The sequence below is a fragment of the Spermophilus citellus genome (assembly GCF_964194105.1).
Source record: "Spermophilus citellus genome assembly, chromosome: 3".
In the NCBI taxonomy this organism is placed as follows: domain Eukaryota; kingdom Metazoa; phylum Chordata; class Mammalia; order Rodentia; family Sciuridae; genus Spermophilus; species Spermophilus citellus.
The window spans coordinates 226,442,840-226,461,253 of NC_138184.1; the positions used below are offsets into that span (position 1 = coordinate 226,442,840).

The following is an 18,414-nucleotide window of genomic DNA, read 5'->3' on the forward strand; positions in this document are numbered from 1 at the left end:
GTCTCTTAGTTAAAAAAAGGACATCATTACCCTAAGTACATGTATAAAGGTATGAATGGAGTGACTCTACTTTGTGTACAATCAGAGACATGAAAAATTGTGCTCCATGTATACTATGAATTGAAATGCATTCTGCTGTCATGTATAACAAATTAGAATAAATAAATAAATTTAAAAATAGACCTGCGTGTCACTAGTGAAAACCCTGGTTAAGTATTTCATCTCCTTATATATATAATTAATTTATTTGGGGGACTGGGAATGGAATCCAGGGCTTCACTCATGCTAGGCAAGTGCTCCAGCACTGAGCTACGTCCCCAGTCCTTACTTGTATCTTTTTAAATGGTGTTTTGAGGTCTCCAGGGCCATTCAGTGTCTCATTTTCCTTTTTGGTCTACCTCAGGGCAATTAGGGATGGATTCAAGACACAACTTTCCTTCAGCACCCATGAATAGATCCTAGGGATCAGCCCCTGCTGGGGGTCCTCCTGGGGAGACCCTGGAAGGTCTGAGGTAGTTTTTAATCCTGGTGTGCAATGAAGGCCCTCCTGCCCAAATGGATAGACATCCCAGTGGTCCCACTGCATGAGGAAACACCCAGTAAAACAGTGGGAAAAGGACTGTCTCTTGGAGCTTCAGATTGCCACTAGAGAGCCAGCTTTGTTAAAGTGAGGTGATGTCTGTGAGTCAGTGGATTGAGATCCTGGTGTTTCTGAATAAGAGTATAAAATGGTTATCATGATTAAAATCTTTTTAGTGTATAATAAATAAATTTGCTTTCCTACAGTTTTCACTGGTTTTATTTTGCAGAATAGCTGAAACCTTTGGATTTCAAGAAAATTACATCAAGATTGTCATAAATAAGAAACAGCTTCAACTAGGTATGTTATAGCAGAGAATGCAGAATTTTCCCATAAAGCTAATATGGAAATAATGACTTTCCATTTTTTTCTTGATTTTCCTGTATTTAAAAATATCTAGTTTTATTAAATAATCCCCAGTTACTTGAGTTTGAAGTTCACTAAATAAAAATGTAAAGCAGAAAATAGCTTCCCAGTAAATACTCACTGCCTGCTGTTTGCTAGAGGAGAAGAGAGATGCTCATCACGAGGTCAGCTACAGTCTGTGTGTGCTGAGAGGGAAGACTTGGGAGAGGCCCCGGCTGATGTGGCCTCATGTGGGGCCCAGATTGAGGGGCCCAGTGCGGAAGACGAGGGATTGCAGGGCAGGCAGAGTCAGCGCTGAAGTCACAGCTGTGGTCCCCAGCCAGGCTCATTCTGCCATTAGGAGACATTTCTGCCTGTTGTAACTTGGTGGTGGGGAGAGGTGCTCCTCTGCTTAGTGGGTGAAGGAAGGACACTGGTAACATCAGACCACCTGGGATGGCTGCCACACCACAGGCTTCTTGAGCCCCAGATGCCACGAGCACGGCTGTTGATTCAGGGGACTAGATCTGCCTTACTCGGTCCTACAGTGTTTCTCCTAAGGAAATGGGAAGGTGTCCATCTGGGGAGGGATCTCCTGTAGCGCCTCACAGATCACTGGCTCGGAGGGGAGGGCTTGGAGCGAGGGTGAGTGGAGATTGGGAGGCATCAGCTCTGCCATGGTACCTGCAGTTCTGTGGTTTGATCGGTTTCCAGTGAGTTCTGGGGCCTCACGAATCCAGTTGTCTCCAGCTTGATGCGCTGTGGCCCTTCACGGCCACTCTCGCCTTCCCTTCCTGTGCCATCTCCAGCCGTTTGCCGCTGTGTGTCTTACGCATCACAGATCCCTTTTCTCTGTCATCTAATCTCTGTTCTGTTGTGGTGTTGTTCATGGGACAGAAATCCTTGATTTTGTTGTTATCAAATCTCTTGTTTTACATTTTGTGTTTTGTTGAAAAAGTGCTTTTCCCAGCTTTTGGACTACAGGGATATTCAGCATTTTCTTATATATCAGCTTAGTGTATGAGGACTTTCATCTGTCCAACTAAATATTTCCAGAATGTGTTCAAATCTGTTTATAGCACATAGTATTTGTTATTCTAAAATGTTTGTATCTGTGTTTACTCTTTTAAATTTTGTTTGCTTATGTGCATCTTTGGTATAATTTTTGTGGGGTTTATATTTTGACAACTTTTTCATAGATCTAGCTTTTGATTTTGTCATTTTTTTCCTTGGTTCAGTTTCATTGATTTTTTTGCCATCCTTTCTATACTATATGTGAGGAAACTGAGTCCTGGAAGATAAGTAGTTCACTCAGGATCACAGTTAAAAAAAAAGGAAGGAGACCATGATCTTTGTTTTTAACTGACAGGAGATCACCTCTGATAGTGTACTACTGTGCTGAGGCTTCCTGTCCATCTCCCTGAGTTGTGTCTGTTATTTCTCAACTAGAAAATAGGAAAATTTGTGTATTAATTATACTTTCTTGTTTTTCTTTTATACTTCCTAGCTCTCCCTGTAATAGATTCCCAAATGTTTGTGGCTTCAGTTTGGTCTTAGAATAAAGGAAATTGAACTTGGGTCCGTTTCCACTGGATGATTTTAACACTGTTTCATAGTAACAGTTACACAACCAAGTTTCAGCATAATTTTGCCAGTTATGTGGCCTTGTGGTTTGCAAGTGTTGATGCAAGATTAAGAACTCCATTAACTTCAGAAATGGACTGTTTCCCCCCGAGCTTATGTGATGCTCAATCTGACGCTTACAGGGAAAAGCCTGGAAGAGCAGGGAGTGACTCACAATGTCAAGGCGATGGTGCTGGAGCTGAAGCAGTCTGAAGAGGATGTGCGGAAGAACTTCCAGGCAGAGGAAGAAGAACAGAATGAGGCAGAACTAAAAGAAAAACGAATTCAGAGGACAAAGAGAGGACTGGAGATACTGGCAGAGAGAGGTATCAGCAGAGCTCTGGACTGGCCACCTCACTTGGATACATGAAGGCAGCAGGGATTACACAGACCAGAGTGTGGTGGTGTGCACGTCCCTTGTGGAGGTTTCTTCCCTGCAGTCTTAAACTTTTGCAATGTTCTCTCTGCTGTTTGACTGTGAATTTAATAGAGTTCCTTTGGTTTTGTTGCAGCTGAGATGGTGGTGGATCCAGAAACCACACCGTACTTAGACATAGCAAACCAGACAGGCAGGTCCATCAAAATCCCTCCGTCACAGAGAAAAGTAAGTACTAGGAGACACCAGGGGCTTGTTCTTGGATTTGCTGTCATAACAGAGGTGGTTTTGTATTGTTACCATTTCTCAGCCAAGGCCCAGTAGCTTCTTACAGTGAAGAGCTCTAATGACTAGGGGTCTAGCTAATCTTAGTTTATCTGTCTTAAGAGACAGTTTGAAGTGGGTTTTGCTATTTAAATTATTGTGTTTAAAATTAACAAAGTTAAATTTTGGGGGTTTGGGGTGTTTTGTGATGGGCCTCTTTATGTCACTCAGGCTGGTCTTAAACTCTTGGGCTTAAGTGATCCTCTGACCCAGCCTCCTGAGTAGCTGGGACTATATATAGCCATGCATGTGCCACAAGGCCTGACTTAATGTAAGTTTTAATATCAGAACTTTGTGAATTGATGTTGCACTGTCAGTGGATTGAGGTTTTTTTTTTTTTTTTTTTTTTTAAAGGTTGGTGTCTGTTTACCTATAGTTGTTTTATAGTAAATGATGATATCTAGGTCTTTTTGAAAAATCTTTATAAGATATAAATTATATAAAAATTGAAATATAAAAAAATCAATGAGTTTCAAAAAATTTGGATCACTTTTGGCAGCTTCCCTTCATAACTGTAACAAAATACCTTAGATAATTATAAAGAGAAAAGGTTCATTTTGGCTTATAGTTTTGGAGGCTCCAGTTCATGATCAGTCGGCCCTATGGCTTTGGGCCTGTGGCAAGGCAAGCATATCATGGTGGTAGTATGTGGCAGAGCAAAACTATGCTATCAGCTATGTTATCAGCTAGAAGGAGCCAGAATCGCACAGTCCCCTTTGAGAGTGCACCCTTAATTACCTAAGGACCCCCGCCCCACCCCTCCCATTGCACCATCCTGGGGACCAAGTTTTATTTAGCATGTGGGCCTTTGAGGGACACTTGTCCAAACCATGGCAATTAAAAAAAATTTTTTTTGTAGTTCTAGATGAACAGAATACTTTTATTTTATTTAATTTATTTTTATGTGGTGCTAAGAATGGAACCCAGTGCCTAGTGTTGCTAGGCAAGTGCTCTGCTGCTGAACTACAGCCCCAGCCCTCTGTGGCAATTTTTAAAAAATGGTTTTGGAAATACTGGAGTTGAAATATATTTCAGAAAAGCCATGATGACTGAGAATGGAAAGTGATTGCCAGGCAATGTGTCCTGCCCTGTAATCCTAGGGTCTTGGGAGAGTGAGGCGGAATCGCTCGAGCCCAGGAGCTCGGGACCAGACCAGGCACAGATTGAGGCCTCCTCTGAAACAACAAACAACACAAAACAAAACCCACCACTTTTTAAAAAGAGGATGTAAGAATGAATGGGTGCTGTTTTGTATGCGTATGTGCAGTCTCATAGAGTACTAGGAGTGGACCCAGGTCAGAGATACCAGGAGAAACTAGAAACAAAGGGACAGGTGCTGCTTGTGCTCGCGTCAGCCAGGGTGAATTGGGGCTTCAGTGTTTAATTAAGCTTCAATTATATTTTTCTTAATTTTGGCTTTTAGATTGAGTTGTGATCTTGCTTTTTGTTTTCATCTTATTTGGTTTTCTTTAGAATTAATATACTTTCAATATAATTTGTTTTATTATATTTTAAAGTGATTTTTTAAAAATCCATATTCTTTCCTAGGCCCTTATGTTAGCTATGGGATATCATGAGAAGGGCCGAGCTTTCCTGAAAAGAAAAGAATATGGAATAGCCTTGCCATGCCTTTTGGACGCTGACAAATATTTCTGGTAGGCACTTTTGTACTTGGTGAAATCCAATTTTAAGAAAGATGGTCCAGATTATGCCCAGCACCTCCCTTCCCTGTGCCTTCAGACTGAGAGTGGTCGATGTAGAAGACTAGTTATGCAGTAGACAAGTTGTGAATGATTTCTTCCCATTGTATTTCTAATTCACCTTTCTTCCCTGGACAGGAAAGAATTATATAAGCATATGCACTTATTTTTTTTACAACAAACATTTCCTTGCCTGACCTGTCTGTTACAAAGTTCCCCATGAGCATGTCTCCTGATGGTTTTCATATAGATGCTGATGGTTGTTCCCCAAATCCATTGTTTCATTAGGGGATGCAAAATATTGATACTCTGTTATTCCTTCTGCATTTATTGTTAGAATTGTCTGAAAAGAATTAATTTTCCTCTCTGAGTATGGTGATATATACCTGTAATCCCAGCAACTTGGGAGGCTGAGGCAAGAGGATCACAAATTCAGTGTCAGCATCAGCCACTTATTTAAGACTCTGTCTCAAAATAAAAAAAGGTGGGGATGTAGCTCAGTGGTAGAGTGCCCCTGGGTTCAATCCCCAGTAGCACACAAACAAGAATTTTTTCCTCGGGCTGGGGATGTGGCTCAAGCAGTAGCGCGCTCGCCTGGCATGCGTGCGGCCCGGGTTCGAGCCTCAGCACCACATACAAAGAAAGATGTTGTGTCCGCCGAGAACTAAAAAATAAATATTAAAAATTCTCTCTCTCTCTCTCTCTCTCTCCTCTCTCTCTCTTTAAAAAAAAAAAAAAAAGAATTTTTTCCTCATCAGCTATTTGGTTTTGGACAAAAAAGAGATCAAAGTACTTGGCTTCTTTCTCCTCATTTTCAGAATCAACCAGTCCCCTAATGGTGACTAGTCAGTTTTTATGTTCTTTTTTAAAAAAGTATTAGTATTAACTAATGAGTTTTAACACAAAACATATGATATTTTTCAAACTTTGGTGTACAAGTTTGCTGTCTTTGTTAGCAGATTGCTCCTCTGGCCCTGTTAATATAATCTTGGTAGTCTCTGTAGACTCTCATCTCTGGAGCCCAAAGACACATTTCTGAGACAGTCTCCACACTGAGATCAGCAATTTACCAGAGTCTGTTTTTTTTTTTTCCCCCTCTCATGGTACTGGGGATCAAACCCAGGGCATCATGCATACTATGCTAGCGTCCTACCATCAAGCTAAACCCTCCACCCTTTTCTTTTTTTCTTTTTTTTTTTTTAATTTTTAAATATTTATTATTTTTTAGTTCTCGGCGGACACAACATCTTTGTTGGTATGTGGTGCTGAGGATCGAACCCGGGCCGCACGCATGCCAGGCGAGCGCGCTACCGCTTGAGCCACATCCCCAGCCCCCTCCACCCTTTTCGAAAATCTTATTTTGAGATGCAGTCTTGCTAAGTTGTCCAGGCTGGCCTTAAACTTGTAAATCTCCTGACTGAGCCTCTCAAGTAGCTGGCATTACAGGTGTGCACCACTGTACCCAGCTCCTAATAGGAGAGGAAATTGCATTTAGAGACTATATAATCTCAGCATATTAAACATTTGTAAAGTAGACTTAATATTCGTTAACTTCAGCCAGGCATGGTGGTGTACATCTATAATCCCAGCAGCTCAGGAGGCTGAGGCAGGAGGATTGAGAGTTCAAAGCCAGCCTCAGCAATTTAGCAAGGCCCTAAGCAAGTCAATGAGACCCTGTCTCTAAGTAAAATACAAAAAAGGGCTGGGGATGTGGCTCAATGGTTAAGTGCCCCTGGGTCTAATCCCCAGTATCAAAAAAGAAAGTAAGTAAGTTAACTTCAGTGTGAACTTGTTTCCAGTTTGGTAAATTTCTAAGATAATCCTCTATACTTTAAAAAGATAAATACAAACGTGTAGTTTACTTGCTGCTTTGGTCAGTGCCTTTTAGTCTTAAACAAATCCCAACTTAAGCTAACTTCCACAAAGAAGGACTTTATTGTCCCAGATATTTAGGAGGAGATGAGTGAGGCTGGGAACAGGGAGAACAGGGCTGGGAGCCTCTGGGGCCTCCTGCTCTGTCTGTATCTGCTTCCTTATTGGTGTCAGCTTCATTCTGTGCTGCTGCAGACAAGGGATTCTTAAGTTGGGTCCTTAAAATTCAGGTAAATGTTTCATTTTATTTCATAATTGTGCCTATAATTGTTATTATCAAAAATTTCCAATATGCATATAAATAGAAACTAGTATAATGAACTCCCTTTTACTCATCCTCCAGCTTTACCAGTTGTCAAGAAATGGATGATCTGAGCTTATCTGTGTCAGTCTTTCTTAATATTTCTATGGTGGACAAAACCTTAAAGTAATTTTCAAGTCTCAAGAGAACCCCTGAATAGAAATAACTGTATCTTCAGTTCATAGTACATCGACATATTCAGTAGGTACTAGATACAATAATCAAGTAATGGCTGTCAATTCTTTTTAAGTAGATGTATTAGATTTCCATTATTGAAACAAATAACTGAGATAATCAACTTATGAAGAGGAAAGGTTTCTTTTTACACAGTTTTGGGAGTTTCAGCCCCTGATTGTTTGGCCCATTGGTTGGGCCTGTGGTGGTGTATTACATCATGGTGGTGGGGACTTGACTGAGGCTTGATTTCGGGTGGCTGGAAAGAGAGACTGGAGTCCCACAGTTCCCTTCCAGGGTACACTTCCAGCCAATGTCTTCAAACCTCCCACTAACCTCCAGCTCTCAGAGGTTCCCCCCACCTTAGGACCGAGCCTTTGTAGAACATTTCAAATCCAAACTGTAACAGTGGAGAATGCTGTTGGTTTCCTGAGGATCCGTTGATTCTGGCCAACATGTTAGCTTTCTTTTTGTGTGACTGCAACCTCATCCTGAGGAAGACGAACTGTGATGCCAGCCAGCAATCTAGGTGCAAGAAACTTGTTCTGTTTTCTTTCCCACTTGATTTTCCCCCCTACCTTCTCCTAGTAAGCTAGAAGTTCTGTCATAGCTTTGCATGTCTTGGGGTATGATGGGTAGTGTGACCAAAAATAGTTCCTTTCCCTGTTTATTTGTGGTATGGGAATTGAACCTAGGCTTGTGCACACTAGGCACACACTCTACCAGTGAGCTACACCCCCATCCCTCTTTCCTATTTAAAACTGAAAATGGGAGTTCTGCTTTCAGCCAAGGTGAAATAACAGGGACTGTTTACCCGCTCACTTGGAAGCACCTCAGAAACTTGACAAATGTATAAAAGAGCAGCTCCCAGCAGTACAGGGAGGAGGGCCCACCCAGGCAGAGCCTCATGGTTCCTCTGAGTTGATGAGCTGAGAGCCCAGGAGGTGAGAGGAGAGAGCTTTAGAGCAGCTGTTGAGTCTACAGGTGGTACTCAGCACATGTGTGTGGGGACACCCCCAAACTGGGCAGGAACTGCCTGAACAAAGCAGAGAGAACAGTCCTCTCTGTTCACAGAGGCCAGGGGCAGTTTGTACCCCACCAGCCAGAGTGGACAACTTGGAATCACAGACGGAGCATTCAGATGGGTCATGCCGCAATAATAGGGCAGAATTAACCCCAAAGATTACTCTAGTCCTGCCTAACAGAGCCTAAAAACCAGCTTTGAACAGTAGATTAAAGTTACTGTTTTCAAGTAACTTAAGTACAGCCCTAACAAAGCTCAGTAATTTAGCAACACAGAAATAATCCAGCTTCCAATTAAAAATTAGCACACATGCAGGCTGGGGTTATGGCTTAGTGGTAGAGCACTTGCCTCACATGTATGAGGCACCACTGGGTTCAATCCTCAGCACCACATAAATAGATAAAATAAAGGTATTGTGTCCATGTACAACTAAAAAAAAAAAATTAGCAGGAATGCAAAGAAACCAGAAAATATAACCCATATTGAGGAGAAAAACCAATTAACAGATGCAGATCCAAAAGTGACACATAAGTTAGAATCAGTACACAGGGACATTGAAACAGTACATTCCAAATACTCATGAAGTTATAGAAGGGCTCGAGTGTGTCAGATGAAGACCTGGGAGACATGCAAAAGACTCATGCTGAAATTTAAGAGAGGGAAAAATAGTGTCTGACAGGTGCCTTGGGTGGGATGAACTGCAGTAGACACTGCAGAAAAGAAATTCAGAAAATGTGAAGATGGGGCAGTAGAAACTCTAGCATGACACGGAAAATAGAACCGGGTAAGGGATAGGGAAGGGGATGCTAGAGCACCTGCAGGTTGGGCAACCTGACATGTGCAGTTGGTGGTCCTGAAGGGCGGGGTGGCACAAGGGACTTGAAGAAATAATGGCCAGAACTTTTCCTGATTTGGTGAAACCTATTAATAATAAGGGCTGGGGGGATAGGATTGTAGCTCAGTGGCAGAGCACTTGCCTAGCATGTGAGGCACTGGGTTCCATCCTCAGCACCACATATAAATAAATAAAACAAAGGCCCATCAACAACTAAAAATGTATATATTAAAACTCTGGGGATGTGGCTCAGTGGTTAAGCACCCCTGGGGTCAATTTTCAATACCAAAATCATCATCATTGTTATATCATCATAAGCCCAAACAGAACGTAGTTTTTCTAAAGTGAGGCTCAACAGATTTTATTTAAACAAATGTCATACATTTATTTTAATGTTGCTTTATTGTGAGAATTTACTGATAGTGTTTTATTTTTGTGGTACTGGGGATAGAACCCAGGGCTTCGTGCAAGGTAAGCAAGCACTTTATCACTGAGCTACTTCCCTAACCCCCCTTTTTAAAAATATTTTATTTTTTAGTTATAATTGGACACAGTATCTTTATTTTATAAACAATTTATTTTTATGTGGTGCTGAGGATCGAACATGCTAGGCGAGTGCTCTACCGCTGAGCCACAACCCCAGCCCCTTCCCTAACCCTTTTTATTTTTTAATTTGAGACAGGGTCTTGCTAAGTTGCTGAGGCTAGCCTCAAACTTACAGTCCCTCCTGCCTCAGCCTCCCAGATCTCAAGGTTTGTGCCTCCACACCGTGTGGCAGTGTGGAATATTAAAGTTACTAAAATTGTAAATCAAAGAAATATTAATAAAGATATACCCAGGGCTACGGTGTAGCTCAGTGGGGAAGTCCTGCCTGGCACATGAAAGGCCCTGCATTTAGTTCCCAATCCCACAAAGACAAACACAATTTTATTCTAGGTTTTTAAAAAACAATTTTTTGCCCAACTTACATGATTAGGTTCAAATAGAGGCCTAGCAGTTTCAGAATTAATATGTAGACGCTGATTTCCTAAAATGAATAGAATAAAATGCACTCCTCTAGTGGGAGATGTGTTTTTGTTTTTGGCTTTTGGCTGCACATATTCTCAGTTCTGAGGCACACTTGAGATGAGTCCTTGTCTTGATGCTTATTGAATGAGTCTGTAGGAAATTGAAAATGTGACAAAAGTCCATTTCTGTGAATGGCAGGACCATCTCTTACAGAAACCTGAACATGTTAGAAGGCAGATTAGGAGGTCTCCTCTTGAGTAAAAGATTGGGTCAAATTCACAGGCTCCTTCTTTTCCCCTCAAAGTCGAGTTCTTAGGCCGAGCCACAGATTTGGAGAAACAGAGATAACAAATATATGTAAAGCACCTGCTTGAACACATTTTCCTACCCCCACTGGACTGTGCACAGGCCTTACCCGTGGGAGACCACTGTTTTAAGGGGTAAATGACAAGGTCAGACTCAATTCATTTTTCTTTGCTGAACATTCGTTGATAAGACAGGAAGCTGGAGGACCTGTGCATTCTATCGTTTCATATAAAAGCAATCTTAATTTAGTAGGATATAACAGTGAACACAGAAAAACCCTTTAGAATTTCTTAGTGTAAAATTTGTGGTTCCAGGTATTCTCCTTTCTTTTTGAAGACTGAAGATCTAGATTTGCATTATGAATTTTAATATAATTACACTTAAAATCCAAATAAATAATCTTGTGCAGACAGAATCTACATTCTTTCTAGACTAAACTGACTTCTGTTTATTGTCTTATATGTCTTCCTTTTTCTGGATTCAGCCCACTATCTCAGCTACAAAGTATCCTTCAGTCTGCACATGGTGAGAAATCAGCTAGCCAACTTAGAGCTGGTGTTTTCTAGATGGTTTCCTCCCAGTGTGAATATGATCGAGCTTGAAGGCCTTATTAGAATCTTCTGTCAGTTGAGGCATTCTTAGAAGTGATTTGGGGGACTCTATTTTTAAAGCAGTAGTTCTCAACTCTTCCTGGGCATTAAAATTGGCCTTAGAGATTTTAGAAAATAGCATCTAGGCCCCTTCCCGAGAGACTTCTGTTACTTCTGGTCTAAAAAAGAGGGAAAGGGAAAGAAAAGGAAAAGATTGTTCATGTCTCCGGCTTCTGATTTGCAGTCAAAATTGGCAGCCACTGTGGTAAAGCTGGGTCTCCTCTGTTTGCTGAGGGGTGCTGACAGTGGCCTTGGATTCTGCTTCCTGCGAGGCCTCTTTCCCAGCCTGCCAAGTGGGTATGGTGTGTCTGTCTGTCCTCCTCCATCCTAGGGCAGTTGATTTTAGGCTGCTATTCCTGAGCCCTAATTTCTTTTTTCCTTGTTGGAAAGATTCAGATTATAAATACAGCTCCCCTTGTAAGTGCTGGGATCTTTGTTTTTGAGCAATCTTTGCAACACATCAAGAACCAGGAAAGAATTCCAGTAATACCCTTAAAAGGTGACTAGTGCCACTTGTCTGTGACGTGGTCCCCTCTCCTTCCAGCGAGTGCTGCAGGGAGCTGCTGGACACCGTGGACAACTACGCTGTGCTGCAGCTGGACATAGTGTGGTGTTACTTCCGCCTGGAGCAGCTGGAATGCCTGGATGATGCAGAAAGAAAGCTAGACTTGGCCCAGAAATGCTTTAAAAATTGTTATGGGGAAAATCACCAGCGGCTGGTGCACATAAAAGTATGTTACTGTCATTTGTTTTCTGTATTGTTGAGCCCATTTCTGGAAATTGTATTTGTTCCTGCTAAATTATTTAGACTGCTGCTTTTATCTGATAGTAGTATGTAATATGCTCTTTTTAAGCTATATTTAAAAAAATTGTTAAGTGATTTACAAGTCTGGCTCTTTCCTTGGTCTGTATTTAGCCCAGGGGAACATAGTTTTCTGATCATGGATGCCCCCTACACACACTCATGATCACCTGACCAGGAGAGCACCTGTAATATATTCACATTCAGTAGCATCTGATGAAAGATATAAATGTAAAAAATAGACATCCCGGGGCTGGGGTTGTGTTAGAGGGCTCGCCTAGCAAATGGGAGGCCCCAGGTTCCATCCTCAGCACCACATAAAAAGGTAAATAAATAAAATAAAGGTATTGTGTCCATCTACAACTAAAAAAAAAAAAAAAAAAAAAAAAAAACACACACACAATTCTAGAGTAATGGTTCACAGAAATCAGTTATAACCCAAGAGCTGTGACTTGAGTAAGGATTCTTCTGATCTCTCAAGTTGTCAGAATCCCGCGGGGCATGATAGCCTCTGCCTGGTCTGGATTTTCACCACCTTCTCCAGTAAGCAAAGGGGCCCCTCTCCTGGATGGCCTGAGATAGGTGTCCTGGCCCTGTGTTGCACTCACGTGTCTGGGGCCTTCACGTTGCCATCAGCAGTAGTGACACTATGGTCACAGCAGCGTTGCTACCTTGACACTACGAAGACAGAATAATAGCTGTGAGCGTTGTGCACCAATGATTATAAATAAGACGGTTTTATCCTTTTTACCAATAACTTTAGGGCAACTGTGGGAAAGAGAAGGTGTTGTTTTTGAGACTCTACTTGCTTCAGGGGATCCGAAACTATCACAGTGGGAATGGAGAAGAGGCCTGCAAGTACCTCAACAAGGTGAGAAAGGAAGCTGTAGGCATTTCCACCTGCTTTTTTCTTATCCCCAGAAGTGAAATATTGAGGAACTTGGCAGTTCGTGACTTGTGAGAAATGTGCATCTCTTTCCTACTCCCATCCCTCATGTACTATAAAAACATCTGTATTCGTTAGGATTCAGGCCAGATGCTATAAGGACACTTCAAAAGACGGTGACTTTAATCAGGCAGATGTTTCTATCATTTCACCCAGCAGTCTAGAGGTGAGCAGGCAGGACCGGGTAACAGCTCTGCGGGGCATCCCAGATTGCTCCTGTCAGTGCTCTGCCACCAGCAGAGGGGCTGGAGAGCCACCAGCAGAGGGGCTGGAGAGTCGGAGTAGGCCTCAGCTTTATTACAGAAAGACGCGCAGGTCACAGTGTGGTCGCTCCCACAGCACTCAGCCTGTTGGCACGTATTGTGGTATGGGTGAGCTCTGCAGGCAGAGACAGTGTTTTCTGCTTCAATTTATTCTGGTTAATAAGGGGATGAGGTTAGAGTTTCTGTTAAAAAAATCTGATCTGCAGTAATTCTTTTAGGCTTTAGCTTTGTGTTGGGCTTTGATGTTTTTGTAGTTACATGATTCTTGCATTTCTCCCTGTCTGTAGGCACGTCAGCTCTTTGAAGAGCTATACATCGACCCGTCAAAAGTACACAACTTGCTGCAGTTGGGGTTCACTGCCCAGGAGGCTCGGCTTGGCCTGCGGGCCTGCGAAGGGAATGTGGATTATGCAGCCACGCATATTTCCAACCGCAGAGAGGTACCCACCTCACGTGCATGCTGATGCCTGTGCCTTTTGGGAGGTTGGGAAGGGTGAGGCATAGTGAGCTTATTTCTGAAGTGCCTGAGCTCCCTCAGGTATGACGGAACAAGAGATGATCCCATAGGAAGTATTAGCAATAGGATCTCCTTACCACTCCAGATCAGGAAAGGAAGGAGTGACTTTGGTTCTTGATTACATCAACTTTCAGGCAGGTTACACAAGTAGTCTCTTCTTTCTCTCTAGACACCATGGTGTATTTAAAAAAATATTTTTTTTTGTAGTTGTAGATGGACAGAATGACTTTGTTTATATTTATGTGGTAGTAAGGATTGAACCCAGTGCCTCACATGTGCTGGACAAGCATTCTGCCACCGAGCCCCAGCCTCAGCCCCATCCCCAGCCACTGTGGTGTTTTTCTTGAAACCATTTTAAGGGGGCTGTGTTTTCTCAGGGGGCAAGAATGATAGTTTGGGATTGTGTTCTTGCCTACAAACACAAGTCAGATCATAGAAACAAGTAGCATCATGTTACAAAAGCACAGGTATAAAGCTACAATTATTCAAAACAAGTAAAGAAAGCTTTAGAACTTTGGAATTAGAATCTTTTCATGTATGCTCTCTATACAGCAGAGGACCTGGGGTTCAGAGAGCCTATGATGGGCTATTAGCAATAGGGCCACTTTTCTGTCCAGAACAAGAAGTTGGCAATAGCCTCTCACAGAGAGGTCTAGCTGTGAACCCCAGCCACAGCCTTCTCTGGAATCTTCACATATGTATCCCTGGTTCCCTTTTTGCTGAACATTATTAGGGTAATCCTTAGGAGGACAGCAGCCTGTGGAGCTGTGGGAATGGGCAGGAAAGCCAACTGTCATTGGCCTGCCTGGCTCTGGGGTGGGAGTGGATTCATGGGTCAGATTACAGGAGAGCCAGTCAAAAGGGCTGTTTTGGGTTTCTCTTTCATGACACGAGTGTTACCATCAGTCATGGTCCACCAGTTTTGCTGTGGACATCAGCGATGGGTAAAGGCAGTGACTAAAAAGCATGGCTCTGCGTGTTTGCATGTGGTCCAACTCAGTACTGACAGAGAAGCAGACATTGCTGGGCACGGTGGCCTCTCCTGGCCTCCCAGACCTGACTGAGGCAGGAGGAGCAACTTGTGAGACCCTGTCTCAAAATGAAAATAAAAGGACTGAGGATGGTGCTCAGTGGTAGAGCACCCCTGGGTTCAGTCTTCAGGACCAAAACAGAAAAGAAAAGCAGATATTTGTGACAATGCATTTATTACTTTTCTTTTACTTCATTGTGGAAAAGATTTCTTTAGTATTTGGAAAGCCAGTATTTTAAAATGAGGTCATGTGAAAAATATTATTGTATAATACTTTATAATTCACAAAACATTTTCACAGTAATGTCATTAAGTTCTGCCTCTGACCACCTGTGAGGCCAGGGATGAATAATTCTCATTTTGCAGTGTGAACTCTGGCTCAGAGACTGACTTTTAAATAGAGTACTGATAAGTTTCAGCCCTTGGAGAAAATGCAGAGAAACATCAGCACACATGGAGCAGTTGCGCCTGCTCACCCTTCCCCTTGGTGGATGTTGTAGTTGGGGTGCTTATGGTTAAAAGCAACAACACAAAAAAATCGAGACTGTCCTCATGGAAAAGGAAGTTGGTGGGGTTTATTGGCCTGTAAAGCCCCAGAGAGGGATGGTCTCAGGGTTAGTTGATTCAGTGGCCTATCCGTGTTGCCAAGGACATGGTCTGTCTGCCTCCCCTCTGTGCTATCCTCCTGGAAGTCGTAAGCACCTCACAGACTGGCCACTCACAGAGGCCAGGGGACTGTGAGACCTGATGGGCTTAGGCCTGTGGCAGCAGATATTGACCATTCAGAGCCTACCTGGGGAGCTGGGTCAGCCCCCCACACCCTAGGGAGGCGAAGAATGGATATTGGAAAGACAAACACAGTGCCCCACAGAACCAGAGCTCAAGTGCAAGGTAAGACTGCCCCCTCAGTTCCTGAGGCTCTACATCATGTGTAGTTCTTAAAAGTATGTATTTTCTTGTACAACATGGTCCTCAACTGGGAGAATTCTACCTAGGAGGTCCCACAGCCTGTTTTACCAGGCCTGTCCTTCAGCCTGACTTCAGAACCCAACTCTTACAGAAGGTGTGTGTACAGAGTATTTCAGTGCAGTACTCATTGTCACTCCTGCTAAGGTACAGAGGAATGTTCCAGAATAGTGTAATTTTCTCATGTTTGGTTATGTGGTTAAAATAAACCTGACACGGCATTTGTGATTGCAGGAGTGCCCTTGAGGCCCCAGCTTGTTTGCAGTTCTGGGTTAGGCAACTCTGGTTAGGCTCCTCACTGCTGGCAGGGTTTTTGTGCATGCATGTTGTGCATATTTCTTTGCCTTCTAGAATATAAACGGAGGAAGCTGTAATTGGAAGCAGAGGATGCGGCTGGGTAAAGGCCTCTGGCGTGGGGGGGTGTGAACAAAATAAAGCGGCGGCATGCGGGAACCTTGCTGGCTGTGTGGTTGCACACAGTCGCAGGGCAAGGTCAGCTCAGAGGCCTTTGTAGGGCCCAGGGAGATAGGAATAAGGAGCTGTGGGCTGATAGGGGAGAAGGGAGCCCCTGCAGGCTTTGAGTCCACAGGTGAGGCGATGAAGCCCACTATGATGTGCAGAAGTCATTAGGACTAGACACCCAGGGCATTTCGCAGACATCAGGAGGGTGGGGACAGGTGCATCACAGCTGAGGCAGAGGTAAGAGTTTGTGTCGTGCATACTCCAGGGAGCTGACTAGAGGTTCTCCTGTGTTAGGAACAAAAGTTAGCCTCTGTCCCCAGAAGTAGCTCAGCAGCCACCCATTCCACTTGGTCTTCCTTCTGACACCCGAGGGAAATTATGGTGCCACCTAAAATTTGTGGTGTTTCCTAAGCGATGAGGTCATTCTGCCGCTTCAGGATGAAGGAAGAGGGGTGCTTGGAGCTGGGTTCAGCCCCAAAGGCAGGAGTGGATCTTGGGAGGAGCATAGACTGCTCTCCCTGTGCTCACTGCCATGGGTCATTGTGACCTTGGCACCATCACTCAGCATCTTGAAAGTTTCTGTCTCCTTGTTGACAAAGTGATGGTGCCGAAGCTCCTCTGCCCTCCTCTGGAAGAGGTGTGCCACCTGTCTCTGGCAGCCTCCGAACCTGAGTGCTTGCCAGGTTCTTGATGCAGTGTTGGGCTTGCGAGGCTCCTCCTCCGTGCCTCTGCAGCAGCTCCCCAAGCTCCCTGCCCTGGCTCTGCTGCTTTTGACCAGTCCAGGCTAGGTAGAGAGAGCCCCTCCTTCTGTTTTGTTTGGTTATTCACCTTTTGACCTCAAGAACCCAGCAGAGCATGGATTTTACTTTCTGTGAAATCTCAGCCTCTAGCTTAGTGGGACTTGCTGTTTTCTCCAAGGAACTGGCCCAAATCAGGAAAGAGGAGAAAGAGAAGAAGAGGCGTCGCCTGGAGAGCATCAACTCTTTGAAGGGGATGGGCTACCCCACACACGCAGCCAAGCACGCCCTTCATCAGGCCGGCGGGAACCTGGACGAGGCTCTGAAGGTGACCCCTCCCTGGGATGCGCTGCCCTTTCCTGCTGTCCCGCCAGCCCCCGCTTCCTGCACTCTGCAGGCCCCTCCAGTCTGTTCAAGAGGTTCTCAGTAGGGCCGGGGCTGTGCTACATCCCAGGAGCTCACAGTGGGAGACCACTGCCCTGGGGGTACCCACAGACCAGCAGCAGAGGATGAGGACCACACATGGTGCATGGGCTGGGCGGGAGCCAGGTACCAGCAGGGAGCCAGGCAGAAGGAGGTGCCTGTTGTCTGGGTGGGGACAGGGCAGTGTTGGGGGCTGGGGTAGGGCTAGAGAGGGGGGTAGACCAGTGGTCAGTGGCCAGGTGCTACCTCATCTGCTGGGCTAAGGAGGCCACAGGAGCCCACCCTGTCTTGCCTTCTGTATTTGCCCTATGCCTGAGAAGGCCCCATAGGGCAGTATTTTTATTAACATTTTTAAATTAAAAAACATTATTTGAATATCAAGTTTGACTTTGATTGTTTTGGGGCAGTGCTGGGAGTTAAACCAGGGCCTGGTACGTGCTAGGCAAGTGCTCTACCACTGAACTATCTCCAGTGCTCTAGTTTGAGTTTTCTTATATGTCAGAGAACTGTAAAAGGCAGGAAAATGTGACTGTATGAAGGAACTTATGGGGCTAAAAATAGTTTTTAATAATGAACGTAGTTCATAAATCCATTTAGCCACTCTTGAAGTATTTTATGCTAGATGGCAAATTGCCCAGAGGGTCTTAAGGTTAATAGTTAATGTGTGAAGTCAAGGGTCCAAACACAACTTCTGGCTGGGAGTGGTGGTGCATGCCTATGATCCCAGCTATGTAGGAGGATCGCAAGTTCAAAGCCAGCCTCAGCAACTTGGCAAGACCTGTCTCAAAAAACAAATAAAACAAAGCCATCTGGGATGTAACTCATTGGTTACATGCTGGGTTCTATCCCCAGTGCCACACAATCCATTGCACCAAGGTCGTCCATGACCCTTTCCGGGTGGCCTCATGCATGCTAGGCTGAAGGGTGACTTGTCAGGAGGGCAGGATGCATGCTGCGCACCACAGATGAGCGTGGATGTGACAGTCCATGCAGCACTGAGCAGGGTCTCACTGAGCTACTAGTGCCTCTCTCAGGTCAGGAGGGCGTGGTGCCTTCAGAGGCGAGGAGGCCTGCTCAGCAGCCTTCTGTTCACTTCCTTTTGTGGCCTCTGCCCAGAGCTGCGCTCTGGCGGAACCATGTGCCCTCCTGA

At 44.1% G+C, this 18,414-nt stretch overlaps 1 protein-coding gene across 3 annotated transcripts in view; it reads left to right on the forward strand.

The window, feature by feature from the left end:
* The window catches only part of NUB1 (negative regulator of ubiquitin like proteins 1), a 29,847-nt gene that overhangs the window by 8,845 nt on the left and 2,588 nt on the right, over positions 1-18,414 (forward strand). For all 3 annotated transcript variants that reach the window (XM_081282956.1, XM_081282957.1, XM_081282958.1), the window contains exons 5-12: positions 810-880; positions 2,692-2,874; positions 3,061-3,152; positions 4,797-4,903; positions 11,663-11,849; positions 12,684-12,791; positions 13,417-13,569; positions 17,023-17,169. In XM_081282956.1, coding sequence (XP_081139082.1) covers positions 810-880; positions 2,692-2,874; positions 3,061-3,152; positions 4,797-4,903; positions 11,663-11,849; positions 12,684-12,791; positions 13,417-13,569; positions 17,023-17,169 — 1,048 coding nt within the window. The remainder of the gene's footprint in view (positions 1-809; positions 881-2,691; positions 2,875-3,060; positions 3,153-4,796; positions 4,904-11,662; positions 11,850-12,683; positions 12,792-13,416; positions 13,570-17,022; positions 17,170-18,414) is intronic.